The sequence below is a fragment of the Cebus imitator genome, unplaced genomic scaffold (assembly GCF_001604975.1).
Source record: "Cebus imitator isolate Cc_AM_T3 unplaced genomic scaffold, Cebus_imitator-1.0 Scaffold389, whole genome shotgun sequence".
NCBI classification, from domain to species: Eukaryota; Metazoa; Chordata; class Mammalia; order Primates; family Cebidae; genus Cebus; species Cebus imitator.
Window position 1 is genome coordinate 249,658 of NW_016107704.1, and position 14,834 is coordinate 264,491.

The 14,834-nt window shown below is 47.7% G+C and overlaps 1 protein-coding gene across 1 annotated transcript in view; it reads left to right on the top strand.

Moving 5' to 3' along the window:
• The window catches only part of RNASET2 (ribonuclease T2), a 29,801-nt gene that overhangs the window by 13,575 nt on the left and 1,392 nt on the right, over positions 1-14,834 (top strand). Inside the window, exons 6-9 of the mRNA XM_017508307.2 lie at positions 1,997-2,067; positions 6,566-6,679; positions 10,575-10,620; positions 13,546-13,620. Of these exons, the coding sequence (XP_017363796.1) occupies positions 1,997-2,067; positions 6,566-6,679; positions 10,575-10,620; positions 13,546-13,620 (306 nt within the window). The remainder of the gene's footprint in view (positions 1-1,996; positions 2,068-6,565; positions 6,680-10,574; positions 10,621-13,545; positions 13,621-14,834) is intronic.

Consider the following 14,834-nt stretch of genomic DNA (forward strand, 5'->3'; position numbering starts at 1 on the left):
GTGGGTGAGGGGGCAGGGCTGACAGGTATGGGTGTGAGTGGGTGAGGGGACAGGGCTGATGGATGTGGGTTGGCTAAGGGGACAAGGCTGACAGGCGTGGGCCTGGTGGGCAGAGGGGACAGTGCTATTGGAGCCTCATCTTAATAGCCAGGTGAAGAGGGGCGTGTGACCGTGCAGCTCGGAAAGGCGGAAGCCCAGGAGAAGAGAGAGTCATGGAGAGGCACCCCTGGGGCTGCATATCCCCAGGATGTCCGGGACAGAAGGGCTGAAATGCCTTTTGGGTGGAGGCGTGGCGGGTCGTGGTGGGTCGCAGGTCTGTGGTGGCCTGAGCCGCCAGGCTTCCTTGTTGCTAGTGGTAGCTCCAACTTTGCGTTGTCCCAAACAGAAGTAGCCCAGTTTGTGCACTCAATCATATTGTGCCCTAGACCATCCCGGAAGGCTGGTGGGCTGAAGCCAGTATGGTGAAGCCAGGAAAGGTGGAGTAGGGGGCTGGAGGGGGGAAGGACGGGGACAGAGCTGCACCCACAAGGCGGGGGACTGCAGAGCGGGGGCTGCGTTACCAACGGGCAGAGGAAAGGACCCCTCATATAGGGTGCTGGAAAACGGAAAGGGAAGAAAAGTGGTTATCTGAAGTTTAACACCTTTTTACTGAGCTTTTTGGGGTGTTTCGGTGTAGAGGGTGTGTAGAAATTGAAAAGTAAACTCCAGCCCTGTCGGATTTAGCATGACCAGTGCAGTGCAGAGCCCAGGGTGCCCAGCTCACACAAGCTCTTCTCTGGGAAAAAGAGCTTGTCCTTTGTTTGTTTTAATTGACATTGTTTTTAGAGCAGTTTTAGGTTGACAGAAAAATTGGATGGAGATTACACACAGTTCACTCCCTTCCCCCTCAAGTTTCCCAGTCACTAACATCTTCCATAGTGTGATATATTTGTTACAATTAATGAACTGATACTGACACTTTATTATTAACTAAAGTACAGCATTAACATTAGGATTTACTCCTGTGTTGTGCAGTGTTGTGGGTTTGGACAAGTGCAGGAGCGCGAGTCACACACAGCACGGTGTGGACAGGCGCGGGCATGAGTCACACACAGCGTGGTGTGAAGCACACTCGGGTGTGAGTCACACACAGCGCAGTGTAGATAGACCCAGGTACGAATCATGAGTCACACACAGCACAGTGTAGACAGACCCGAGCGCGAGTCACACACAGTGTGGTGTGGACAGACCCGAGCGCGAGTCACACACCGTGTGGTGTGGACAGACCCGAGCGCGAATCACACACAGCGTGGTGTGGAGCAGACCCGAGCGCGAGTCACACACAGTGTGGTGTGGACAGACCCGAGCGCAAATCACACACAACGTGATGTGGAGCAGACCCGGGCGCGAGTCACACACAGCTCAGTGTAGACAGAGCCGGGCGCGAGTCATACACAGCATGGTATTGACAGACCCTGGCGCGAGTCACACACAGCGAGGTGTGGACAGACCCTGCCCCGGCCCCCTGAGCCACACTTTCCCTTCTTACCTCCCCTTGAACCCAAGACAACTGCAAGTCTCATTCCTGTCTCTTCAGACTACGTTTTCCAAATTGTCACCTCGTTGGAATTGTCCAGTGTGTGGCCTCTGCAGGCTGGCTTCTTGCACTTAGCAGTATACATTTTCACTTCCTCCAGTGTCTTCTCATGACCTGACAGCTCATTGGCTTTTGTTACTGAAAATATTCCACTGGCTGGAAGTGCCACACTTAATCCCTTCACCTGTAAGAGCTTGTATTTTCATGTGCAGTTTTATGATTCCTCATATTGCACTTGTAGATGTGTCTTCACACTTCATACAAAATAAGTGTCGGATTATTTTATTCACCAAAGTATTGCTAATTAGCAGAGCTCAATTTTTCGAATGTGTCAGTTTACCAAATTTATCTTCTGGGTTTGAGTTTATTAAGATCCTGTGTAGACCTTTTTTGGTTTTCCTTTTTTTTTTTAATGCATAGGATCTTTTGCCAGAAATGAAGGAATATTGGCCTGATCTCATTCACTTGTTCCCCAATCGCAGCAGCTTCTGGTAAGTTCCAGCCTTGGAGTGCTGTCTGAGCGGGTGTGGGGAGCGTGATGAATCACTCTCAGTGGAAACTGTGTGGGAAGCAACATAACAGAAGCTGTCTTTTGGGGCTGAGCAGATTGAACAGCCTTTCAGGAGCTATGATTCTGTTATGGCATCTTTGGCGCCTTTCTCCAATGTGGAATAAAATGAAAGCAAGTGGAATTCACCTTATAAGCCTGTTTTTAAAGCTATGTGATATTTATTACTTTGCTTTAAAACTTTTCTCAGCCAGTCACAATGGCTCATATCTTTAATCCTAGCACTTTGGGAGGCTGAGGTGGTGGTTTGCTTGAGCCCAGGAGTTTGAGACACGACCAAACCTTGTCTCTACCAAAAATTTTAAAAGTCAGCCAGGTGTGGTGGTGCACACTGTGGTCCCAGGAGATGAAGGTTGCAATGAGCTGTGATCATGCTGCTGCACTCCAGCCTGGGTGACAGGGTGTTATATGTGAATTTTTGGTGCCACAAAGGAAGTAGCACTTGAATATAAATTTAATTTTCTCAGCAAGACAACTTTACTTCCTGCAGAAAGGGTGCTCCCGTTAGCCATCTTGCCGCCAGAGGACCCTGAACAAAGGAGGCAGGGACATTTATATCTAACGCATCTGCCCTGCTGCTGTGTCCTGATTCCATTGGCTGGAACTGGACTTCACAGTCTAGGCTGCACCCAGCTGGCTAATAACTTAAAACTTTTCTAAAGAGATGAAGGCAGAGAACAAAGGAAAAGAGGAAGTAACTTGAGGAATGCTTAGAGAGGCAATGACATTTCCAAATAAGGAAGGGGAAGAAGCTATGAACTAAGACTCACCTGGGCTTGTCCAGGCATGTCAGGGCAAATATCTAGGTTAAAGTGTAAGAACTAAGAACACGGATGCACTTATTTCTTTATCATGACTGACAGCGACTTTATTAGCAAAAGCCTTTAAAGTAAATTAACCTTTGGAGAAACTATTATTTATTCGTAATGAACTAAGAGGAAAACTTTGAAGAGAAACCTTTTATTTATTCTTATTTCCTACACAGGGTGAGACCCTGTCTCAAAAGAAAAAAAAAAAGAAATAAAAATAGAAATTTTGTCCTCTGAGGCTCACCAGAGTCAAATGCTTGCGTATCTAAGAATTAGTCCATATCGGACCTAAGAGGAAATTTCTTAAGGAAATTGTGCTCCTTTCTTGAAATATATTAAGAACTTGCCTTTAGTCCCAGCTACTCGGGAGGCTGAGGCAGGAGAATCGCTTGAACTCAGGAGACAGAGGATGCAGTGAGCTGCGATTGCACCATTGTACTCCAGCCTGGGCAACAGAACAAGACTCTGTCTGGAAAAAAAAATATATGTCTTCTAAGATGTTGCTCTCATGCCTATGCCTTAGGGAGGAGGCAAAGTGAGACTTGGCTTGTGAGGCTGAGACCTCAGTCACAGTGAAACACCTTCAAGCTCAGCAGAAGCTCCCCAGGACATAAATGCCAGGTTGAATTCAAGATAGCTTTTAAAGTCATTGCTTTTTTAATAAAATAAAGTTGAATTCCTTATATTAACATTATATTAACTGAAGGCAATTATTTTGTATATCCCACTTCAATATTGCAATTTATAATTCAGATTATAACCCATCAAATTCTGGGCAGGAAGATTAACCTAGAAATATTTTTGTGTATAATTTTCAGGAAAATGGCAAGTTAAGTTTAGAAAAACTTTTTAAAATCTAAATGGAAGTGATGTCCCTCTTCATCTCTTCATTGGTTCATCGGTGTGGCAGTGAAGTGGTCTTAGGATCCACAGATCTTCAGTGTGTGCATTGAATCCCCCTTAAGTTCAGAGAACCACTCTTAATGAAAATATGGGTGGTGTGTGGTTCAGGCTCAGTCACTTGTTCTGCACAAACCTGTGTTCTAGAAAATTATTTCAAAATAATGGCCATAATGAGTTGAAATGGAAGAAGATAGGGAAAAAAAAATGTCACTTCACAGTGTACTTCAGAAGATGAGTCCATGGTAACAGTACATGAAAGAGTATTTTTCCAGTTGTTACAATGTTCCATGATAGAGTCCGTCAGATTTTAGCCAAATGGCATAAAATAAATCAGCAAACACACAAAGGCCTTCAGTGAGCTGGGTCTTAAGCGTTTAATCAGAACAGTGTGGGCAAAGTATGCATTTATTTTGTGCTCCAGTAAAGGCAGAATAGCTTACTTTAGGGAGGCGCTCCTTCCTGTCTGGGCTGTGTCACACAGTTGTGGGCCTTTCGCTCAGGTCACCTGACTCGCTCCACGGGGTGGCCTCTGGGTTCTCCACTTCTGCTCCTTTGGCAGAGGAAAGGGAGGCTCTGTCAAAAAACATTTTTCTTCATCTCCAGTAGAATCAATGTGCAAAATAGGGTGTCTTGTATGCCTTCGTGTTCAGGATAATTCCTTAAGGTTAGCCATATTGAAAACTATTACATATGCATCCCTCTACAAAGTGGGCATTTTTGTTTTTTGTTTTTTATTCTTGTAAGAAGAAACCAGATTTGGGTCATGCGGACTTGGCGCTGCAGCACTGCTGTGGAATGTGTCTTTGGGCATAACCAGCCGGGGGACTGGCTGCCTCTTGTGGCTGAGGTGGGCCAGGCGACACTGGGCGGCTGACCCCAGGACATCTGCTCCTGGCCACATCTGCGCTTGGTAGGTGAGTCAGGGCATCTCTCAGCACGGAGGGCAACATGCTGAGTCACTTTGCATTGGCGACTGACCCTTTTGATGGTTAAAAAACAGGTCCAGTTCCAAGTGAAGTGTGAGTGAATGTGGTGAGCTTTGTGAATATCAGTCTTATCTCCAACATCTGTTGAGTGAAGCTTGCTCCAAGAATAATGGTGGCTGACATTTACTGTTTATTGTGAGCAAGGAACTGTTTTCATTCATGTGGAAGGGCTCAGGGCACTTCATCTCACCTACGGAATTATCCCTGTTTTATAGAAACTAAGTCACCTGGAATTCAGGTTACATTTCGATTAGTTTAAAATAATTTCATTTTTCTACCCCACAGAATATAGGAAGCTATCAGGTAATTCGCTCTGGAATGGATTCAAGATGAAGATAGTTACTCATCCACTTTTATCCTTCCTGTTTTCAAATTTTCATCGTTTTCTGAGACCAAATCCATAGCAGTCATCTAAAACTAGTATTTTGGATGAATTTTGCCAATGAATTAATGCACGTTTAGATTGCATTTTTAAGACTGCATATAAGTGCTTTATAAGTGGTTGCATGAATATTATTTATTAAAACGTCGTGGATTCATCGCTGATAAAGCTGAGGAAAATGGGGATTTTGTCTTTTCATGCTAACAGTGGTAAACATCTGAATGACACGCCGGTCCTTCTGAAGGTGGCTGTACATTCTCGTCAGGAGTTGATTGGATGGCAGCCCAGTGCAGTGGGAAGGGCGCTGACGTTGGACTTGAGAGTGGCCTTCAGCAAGTCCCCTGGTCCTTCTAGGCTTCTGTTCCCTGTCTCTAAACTGGCAATGATATTTTCACCTTGCAGAGTTTTGAGAACCAAGTGAAGAACGTGAAAGATTTTTGTAAACCTTTAATCTGCAATAAAATATCAGGAATTATCAATAACCACATTTTTCTGGAATACAAATTGCTGTTCATGTGCATCCCTTTGGGTAGGCTGTTACAGTTGTTCTTATTGTCCTCTATGTAGAATGGACACAGAAACTAGAATTTGTAGAAGCTGAAATGGAAAATGGGCCTGAGGTGTTATCTGGTAATTTGCTGTCCTGCCTTTTTGTGGCTGGTTGCTTAGAAATGACAGTTAGTGCCACTCTGCGAAATTCTCTGGCTCGGAGGCACCCACTCACTGCAGTAGACCCGCACGCTGCTTTGTGAGCCGGTGGGGGCTGGAGTGGCAGCAGGTTCTTTTCCTCAGCTTTGATTTGCTGTTAATTGAGCAAGCTGTAATTGTAGAGGTGAACTGAAACTGATTGTTTAATCGTGGGGGATTTAAGTAATTGCCAATGTTGTAAATAAGGGATTTTATCCTTCCTACTTTGTAAAAGAAATGACATGCCTACTGCATAGGAATATTCTGTGCTAAGAGAAAACATGCTTGAGCATTTTAATTGAGAATCAGTTTCATGACCTTTTTTTTTGAGATGGAGTTTCTCTTTTGCCCAAGCTATAGTGCAATGGCATGATCTTGGCTCACTGCAGCATCCACCTCCTGGGTTCAAGCAATTCTCCTGCCTCAGCCTCCCAAGTAGCTGAGATTACAGGTGCTCACCACCACACCTGGCTAATTTTCTTGTAGTTTTAGCAGAGACCAGTTTCACCATGTTGGTCAGGCTGGTTTGGAACTCCTGACTTCAGGTGACCCACCCCCCCATCAGCCTCCCAAAGCGCTGAGATTACAGGCATGAGCCACAGCACCTAGCTGTTTCATTACTTGTAAGTGGAGATTTTTTTCTCATCCTCACAGGAATCATGAGTGGCGTAAGCATGGGACCTGTGCCGCCCAGGTGGACGCGCTCAACTCCCAGAGGAAATACTTCGGCAGAACCCTGGAACTGTACAGGGAGCTGGACCTCAGCAGGTGGGTGCGCCCTTCCTTCCGCTGGCCGCACTTCCCAGTGGGGACCTCTGCTGTCTCCCAAGCCTGATGGCTGGATCCAGGGGAGTGAGTGTAGACCATGCTGCCCTCTTCAGTGGCTTCTGCATGTGTGCTGTTCGGCTAGTGGGATCATTCCTGAGGAATGTTCTGGGCCTACCAAGCCTTTCCGGATCATTCTACATTATGATCACACGGGGGGGCGGGCAGAGTATTGGGCCGCCTGTGAGGGCATCATCTCGTCATCAGAGTTCAGCCCTAGGGAAAACAAGGACTCAGACCAGCGCATGCGTTTCTCAGCCATGATTCCTGGTAAAAGATAGTGCATTCACAGGCCATTTCCTTAGAAAGACGCAAACTCAGGAAGTCTGTGGGTCTTTGCTACAGAGCTCTTGAAACAAGCAGGCAGGAAAGAGATGCAGGCCAGAGTTTTTAGGCCCCAGAAATGACCCAAACCTGCCTGAATTGTCCCTGCCGACCCTTGCCTCATTTCTGGAGAAGGGGAATATGTTGTCACTACTCAAGCCAGTAAACATGTAAAACAGAGTGCTTGCTGAGGGCCACGGCCCAGCCCACTCCCTGTCCGAATCTGGCCGCTGGGAAGCCGGGACATGCCCTTACCTCTCCATCTGGGTGTTTTGGGGCGCCAGTGTCTTAGCTGCTGTCACTGGCCTTCATCATGAGAGGTCACAATAAACCAGTGAAGTCGTTGTAAAAAACAGGACAGGGGATTTCACAGCCTCTCTGTTGCTGTTTGCAATTTACACAGCTTGTTTTAGAGCAATTCCCCTTCAAATCAGAATAATACCTGCAGCCTTTGCTAATCAGCTGTATTTAAGGTTTCTGAATCAAATCTGTTTAAAAGATGAATAAACCTCCATTGCTTCTCTAGACATGGGCTTCGCCTCCTCAGCGCACAAAAGCGTCTCACACAGATGGTCTCCTGTGTCATCTGATGGAGCGCGGTCTGAGAGCTGTGACTTGGGTGGGATACAGCTCAGGCGCTGGTAGAAGAGGGGCTTGGCACGGTTAGCAGGGACCATGATTACATCAGAATACCCTGTGAATAAGCGTTAAAAATCACCTGCTCCCAGAACTTGTGGCTTTAGGTATGCCTTTTGATCCTGGTTCTGACACTAACTAGTTGTGTGATTTGTGTGTCTAACCTCTAGATCTTATTTTCATGCTGTAAAATAATTAGATAGGTTGCCCTCAATCCTGAAGTCTCTTCTAGCTCTTAAAATTTGCACTACCACGTACATACACTAAGACAGTTACACAAACAGGACATGTTACAGATTCTGTGCACTGGGATTTGTATATAGTTTGTATATATAATTTTGTGGGTAACACTCCCCGTGGGCACCGAGGAAGGAGAACTGTCCAGATCCCAGGCACAATTAGTGCCTGAGGAATATCTTAGTTTATAGTGTTATTACTCAGCTGTTTCCTTTATATAATCCTTTATATATAATCATATATTCATTTATAGAATTAGTGCCTGAAGTATATCTTACTGCTTACATATATCTAGCTTATATAATCATACTTAATACTTATACCTAGCCTACTTAGTTCTATATAATCTTTCTATATAATCATATGGGTATTGTAGTCAGAGCTGTACCGACACATTTAGTGCTGATTTATAGAATCCTTCTATATAACCATATAGTAGTTTGTAGTAGGAGGACTCCCTAGAGCAGTCACAGAACAGAAGCAGCACATGGGAAAACAGCCAGACCAGGACAAGAACCAAAGACCCAGGCGTGGTGTCCCTGCCTGAAAGGGCATACGCTGTATGGCAGGCTTGGAGCAAGAGCCTCTCCTCCTGATAAAGGAGTTGTAGTACCTTGCATCCAGTTCCTGTGGAAAGTCGGCCTCAGGCCTGAGATCCTGGAAGTAACCGAGGGAGAAGAACCCCTCTGGTGTGACCAGTCACGCGACTGTACACCCTGTCAGTCTTTTCTCACTTCTGTGCTAGCTCAAATCATCCTCCCATAAATATCTTAAGAGAAGAGCACAAGTCTGTTAGCTCCCACTGCATTGGCTTACAGTACCCTTCTATTAGAAATCCTTTGAAGTCTCCAGCCCCCAGATAAGAAGTGTTGGACACATCACCTGTTGCACACAGCCCACCTCCTTGTCTCAGTGACCTAATGGGGGTGGACCCCTTTTCTGTGCACGGCACGATCCCCTACTGCACATGGCCCACCTCTCTGCCCAGGAGGCATAATGGGGCGGCCCCCTCGCTTGTGACTCACGTGATTATGTATGCCCTATCACTAAGCCTGTAGATGATGACCTCACTCGTGACCCTTCCCCCTGCTTGTACCTAATAAATACAGACACTTACTGCGTATTCGGGGGCCTTGCTGATCTCTGCTCACAGGTGGCACGGCCCCCCGAGTCCAGATGGTCTTCACCAGCTCTTCAGTGTCCTGTCTCTTCTCGGATCCTACACCATAGCACAGCATAAGGGACACCCCACAATCCTGTGGGCCAACAGCCCTACATAATTTCATCTGTATAATTGAATCTTAGGTTTTTCATAGAAGAAGCATTGCTTTCTTGCAGTAAGAGCAATATTTTAGGAAACATTTTCTCTCCCCAAAAATGTAGCTAATTAGCAGTTCAAAAGTCATTATGGGCTGGGTGCAGTGGCTCACACCTGTAAATCCAGCACTTTGGGAGGCCAAGCAAAAATAAACAGGTATAATTAATTTCAAAATATTTCATTAAACTCAGCATATCAAAAATATGATCACTGAAACTTAGGATAAATATTTTGAAAAATTGAGATAGTTTACCTTCTTTTTTGCTGCAGAGTCTGAAACCTGTTATTCATACCACACTGACAGCTAGGGCAGGTGAGGTCCTGTGGGTTCAGGCTGTGTCTGGGGCCAAAAGGACATGGCCTGACATCTTGGTCCTTGTTCCAGGAACTCTGTGGCCAAGACAGTCTGATGACAAGTTCATGCCAACAGAGGCTGCCTGAGCCTTTGTGTCCACTCCGTGTGATCATGAACTAGAATTTTCTACAAAGGCTTGATGGGGAATTAGAATATTCTTCTGGAATGATTCCGAATTTTTATCATGTACCTTCATAATTTAATGAGTAAATTCTGTATATGGTAGGTGGGTAGGATTCTCTATAGCAGTGCTTTAGGACATGAAAGCTATGGGGACTTAACATACAGTTATGTATTGCTTAGCGATGGGGTGTAAGACTGTCGTTATGGGAAGATCTTGGAGTGCATGTACTTAGCTGATACAGCCCGTGACACACCTATGCTTTGTGGTATAGCCATACAGGTATGGTGTGTAACTGTACTGAATGCATAGGCACCTGTAACACGATGGTAAGGATTTGTGCATCTAAATGTATCTCCACACAGAAAAGGCACAGTAGAAATATGGTCATGTGGGACCGTCCTCGTACGTGCAGGCCTTCACTGACTGAATGTCATAATGTGGCACATCACTGTGTTTAATATTTGACCAAATGCAGTTTTCCAGGATAAGCCTGGAATCCAATTTCAATTGCTAACTATATTTCAAGGGGGGTGACAAACAGGTGGTGCTCTGCGTGCCAGTTCCACTTGGTGGTGGCCCCTGCACTCCCACGCTTAGAAGGATTCAGGAACTGGAAAGGGCGCCTGGAGCAGTTAGTGTGGGTGCTAAGGGGAGGGGGAGGCATGGGCTAGGAACCATTCATTTGCTGTCCTTGTTAACACATTTGTTGCATAAAGTAGTAGATAAAAAAGCACTTCCCTTTAAGAGTGTCTTAATTTTTACTGTGAAATGTGATATCTGAGAGGAACAAGAAAGGAAAATGGACCTTCATTATACAGCTAACTTTTTTAAATTTGAATTTTAGTGTGCTCCTAAAATTGGGGATACAACCATCCATCAATTACTACCAAGTAAGTCTTTCTTTGCTTCCTGTGTATGTCTCCCAGGGACCTCCAGCAGGGCATTTCAGCCCGTGAGCCAGCTGGGCTGCAAAGTGACCCAATGCAAACCCCACTCCCATTTAACTTTTATAATTAAACATTTTATTTTTTGTGCATGTTGAGTAGGAGCTGAAGGCTTCCTAGACCAGTGATTTTGAAGCACAGATTCGTGGCCTCTTTTGTGAGAAGCGTGTGCTCCAGGGTCTGTCTGGCAGGGAGGTTGGAATCTGCAGTTTGAAGAGTCACATTCACTTTTATAACAGTCTTATATTTGTTTGTGATTTGTTTTATGATAAAATTATAGACATTTAAGCATGACAAGAGGTTATTAGCTGGTAAGCATATACAAAAGGTTGTTTTCGGCCAGGTGTGGTGACTCATGCCTGTAAATCCCAGGACCCTGGGAGGCTGAGGCTGGGGGATTGCTTGAGGCTGGAAGTTTGAGAACAGTCTGGGCAACAGAGTGAAAGCTCTACCAAGAAGTAAAAGTAGCCGAGCCTGAGAATATGTGTCCGTGGTCTCAGTTATTCAGGAGGCTGAGGTCGGAGGATTGTTTGAGCCCAGGAACGTGAGGCTGCAGTGAGCCAGGGCCACCCCACTGCACTCCAGCCTGGGCGACAGTCAGATTGCCAGATCTCTTAAAAAATAAAAAACAGTAGTTGTTTTCAAGTCTTGGGTGCCTGTTTTGGAAACAAGTGTGTGCTCCTTTCTTACCCGGGGATGCTCCTGCCACCGCGGTGTAGCTGCAGCAGAGGCTGGTGTGACAGCCACAGAGCCCGGGGCGTTTACTATCTGCACCTTTACAGAAAATGTTTGCAGACCCTCGCCTTGCAGAAATGTATCCGCTTCTTCTAGATAGTTTTCATATTTATCATAGGTTGTGGATTTAGAAAAAGGTTACAAGTCACTAACTCCAACAGTTCTGGGTGATGGCTGGATGCTGAACAATTATTTTGATTATCTTGACAGTCTGTGAAATAAATCGGCAGCAGTGTCTTTGCTCTCAGTGGCGTCTGCTCACCTGTGCAGCCGTTTTGCCGGGGTGAGGGGAGCAGTGGACTTGAGGAAGGAGCCTGTCAGCCCTTTCCAGAACCATCCCCCTCACAACCCCAGGAAGCCGTGAGATGAGCGCTTGCTGGGCTCTCTCCGTCCTCGCCTGGACTCCTGTGCGGATAGACGAGGGGATGTGCTTGCTGAGTTTGCCCTGATCTTGGTGTTCGGGAACTGATTGCTGAGTTTGCCCTGATCTTGGTGTTCGGGAACTGATTGCAGTGGCGGTCAGAGCCGCAGCGACCGCCTGTTTGCCTGTTTGCCGGGCTGCTTCCGTGTGCTAATGGCGCTTGGTTAGGCGGATACTCAGAGTGGTGTCCCTTGAAAGGAGTTTGATTTATCGTCAGGAGAGATTTTCTGCTTTTGCATGCAGCATCCAGCCACTTGTCTACTCATCTGTTTTATGCGAAAATCGGGGCTACGGGAGCGCCCAGGAGAGCTGCCGACCCAGACATCTCCTGGGAAATACATTGCTGAGATGGAGACCTGCAGCCTGTCTAGGCCCTGGCGGGGTTGGCTCAGTAGAGTGGAGCTGGGGCTGGGAGATGGGGGAGCAGCTGCCTCTTGAGGGGGCTCAGAGGCAGAGCAGGAGGGCTGGGAAGGGGCTGGGTGCGAGCCGTAGGCATGAGGACCTCGTCCTCCAGCAGCGCTGAACTCTGAGCAGGCTGGGGTCTTTGCCTGTTCCTGTGGTTGCCTAGTGCTGGGGGGAGAGAGGGACAGAGCCCCTCCAAGCATGCCACATGGTGGAAGAATCTGGGCCTATGGCCATGCAGCTGGAGAGGAAGGGACAGTGTGGGGAGCTTGGACTTGGCCATTTGGGACAAGGGGATGGGAGAGACAGGTCCTTCCTGGAGCCTCCATAGGAGTGACATTTGCTGGGGTCAGCAACTTGGCAAGAGGAGGGTGATTCAGACCCTGTCAGGACAGCTCTCTGCGAAGTCCAGGAAGAGAGGTATGGATGGGAGGGAAGCCATGGGTGGAAAAGAAGGCTTCCAATGGAAGGCAGTGAAAACTTACCGTGGGAAAGAGGAGGAGGAGGAGGCCGCGGAGCTGGGGCAGGAATAGCAGCCGGCAGCAGGGCGTCAGGGCAGCAGGCACTCAGGAGGCCCACGGGAGAGCTTCCTGGAAGCAGTGGACTATCTGGGCAGGCAGGCAAGGGGCGAAAGCTCCTGCTGGAGCAATCCCAGCTCAGTGCCCCCCAAAGCCAGAGCAAGAGGCTGAGAAGGATGCAAGTACCGTCCTAGGTTTGACTCAGAGGCTGGAGGCAGAAGCAGCAGGGGAGCACTCCCTCAGCAGAGTGGGGAGGAGCCCTCATCCGTGAGGAGGTTGCAGCACAGAGGTCTAGGTTTGCAGTTCAGGACCAGTAGGTGAGGGGTCCCAGGGTCTGTCTGCTGTGAAGGAGAACGTGTTTACCACGGGGAGGAGGCCAGGAGAGAGAGAGGCTTGAAAGTGAGGGCGAGAAAGCTTTGCGGGCCGTGAAGGGCGGAGTAGGAGTCGGTGGTTGAGGGTGGCTGTGGCAGGTGACCTTTCAGGTGAGACAGCCCAGGAAGGAGTGGGTGGGGCCCAGAGAGACCCTGGGAGGAGGCAAGCTCTGCCCTCCAGAGAAACAGGAGCAGAGAGAAAACAGCCACGCGAGCAGCCTGCGGTCTGGGATAACACCCAGGCTGCCAGCATCCCCTGCTTCGCTGGTTGGGGGTGGGGGGCTTCATTCTCACACTGCGATGGCTCTGTCCATGCCAGCCAGGGGAGAGCAGGACACTGTGACTGCTGCACTCGGGTTAGCCCAGAACTCTCAGGTCTTTTCCGTTGAAGTTTAATTTCTAATGCACTTTTATTTAATATCAGGTTGCAGATTTTAAAGATGCCCTTGCCAGAGTATATAGAGTGATACCCAAAATCCACTGCCTTCCGCCAAGCCAGGTAGACAGTTATGTTTTCTCTTCCTTTTTTTTCTCAAGAAGACAAGTTCTCCTTTCCTGACTGCCTTGTCTTCACCATGCAGTTCCCAGGGGCAGATTTGTATTTGTACATTTGTGTCTGTAATGTGTACATGTGCTGTGTGTGTGGGCGTGTGTGTGTACATGGGCCTGTGCATCTGTGTTCATGTGCAGTGTGCGTGGGCGTGTGTGTGTACAGGGCCTGCGCATCTGTGTGCATGTGCAGTGTGTGTGTGGACTTGCATGAGTGTGTACATGGCCTGTGCATCTGTGTGCATGTGCAGTATTTGTGGGCGTGTGTGTGTACAGGGCCTATGCATCTGTGTGCATGTGCAGTGCATGTGGGCGTGTGTGAATGTGTACATGGCCTGTGCATCTGTGTACATGTGCAGTGTGTGTGGGCGTGTGTGTGTACATGGCCTGTGCATCTGTGTGCATGTGCAGTGACTGTGTACAGGGCCTATGCATCTGTGTTCATGTGCAGTGTGTGGTCGTGTGGGTGTACATGGCCTGTGCATCTGTGTTCATGTGCAGTGCATGTGGGCGTGTGTGTGTACAGGGCCTGTGCATCTATGTGCATGTGCAGTGTGTGTGGGTGTGTGTACAGGGCCTATGCATCTGTGTGCATGTGCAGTGTGTGTGGAGATGTGTGTGTGTGTACATGGGTCTGTGCATCTGTGTGCATGTGCAGTGTGTGTGGACGTGTACATGTGCAGTGTGTGGGGGGCGTGTGTGTGTGTACATGGGTCTGTGTATCTGTGTGCATGTGCAGTGTGTAGACGCTTGTGAGTGTGTACATGGCCTGTTCATCTGTGTGCATGTACAGTGTGTGTGGCTGTGTGTGTGTACATGGTCCTGTGCATCTGTGTGCATGTGCAGTGTGTGTAGGCATGTGTGTGTGTACATGGCCTGTGCATCTGTGTGCATGTGCAGTGGGCATGGGCGTGTGTGTGTACATGGGCCTGTGCATCTGTGTGCATGTGCAGTGTGTGTGTGTGTGTGTTTGTGTATGTGTGTGTACATGGGCCTGTGCATCTGTGTGCATGTGCAGTGTGTGTGTGTGTGTACATGGGCCTGTGCATCTGTGTGCATGTGCAGTGTGTGTGAGAATGTGTGAATGTGTACATGGCCTGTGCATCTGTGTGCATGTGCAGTATGTGTGGGCTTGCATGAGTGTGTACATGGGCCTGTGCATCT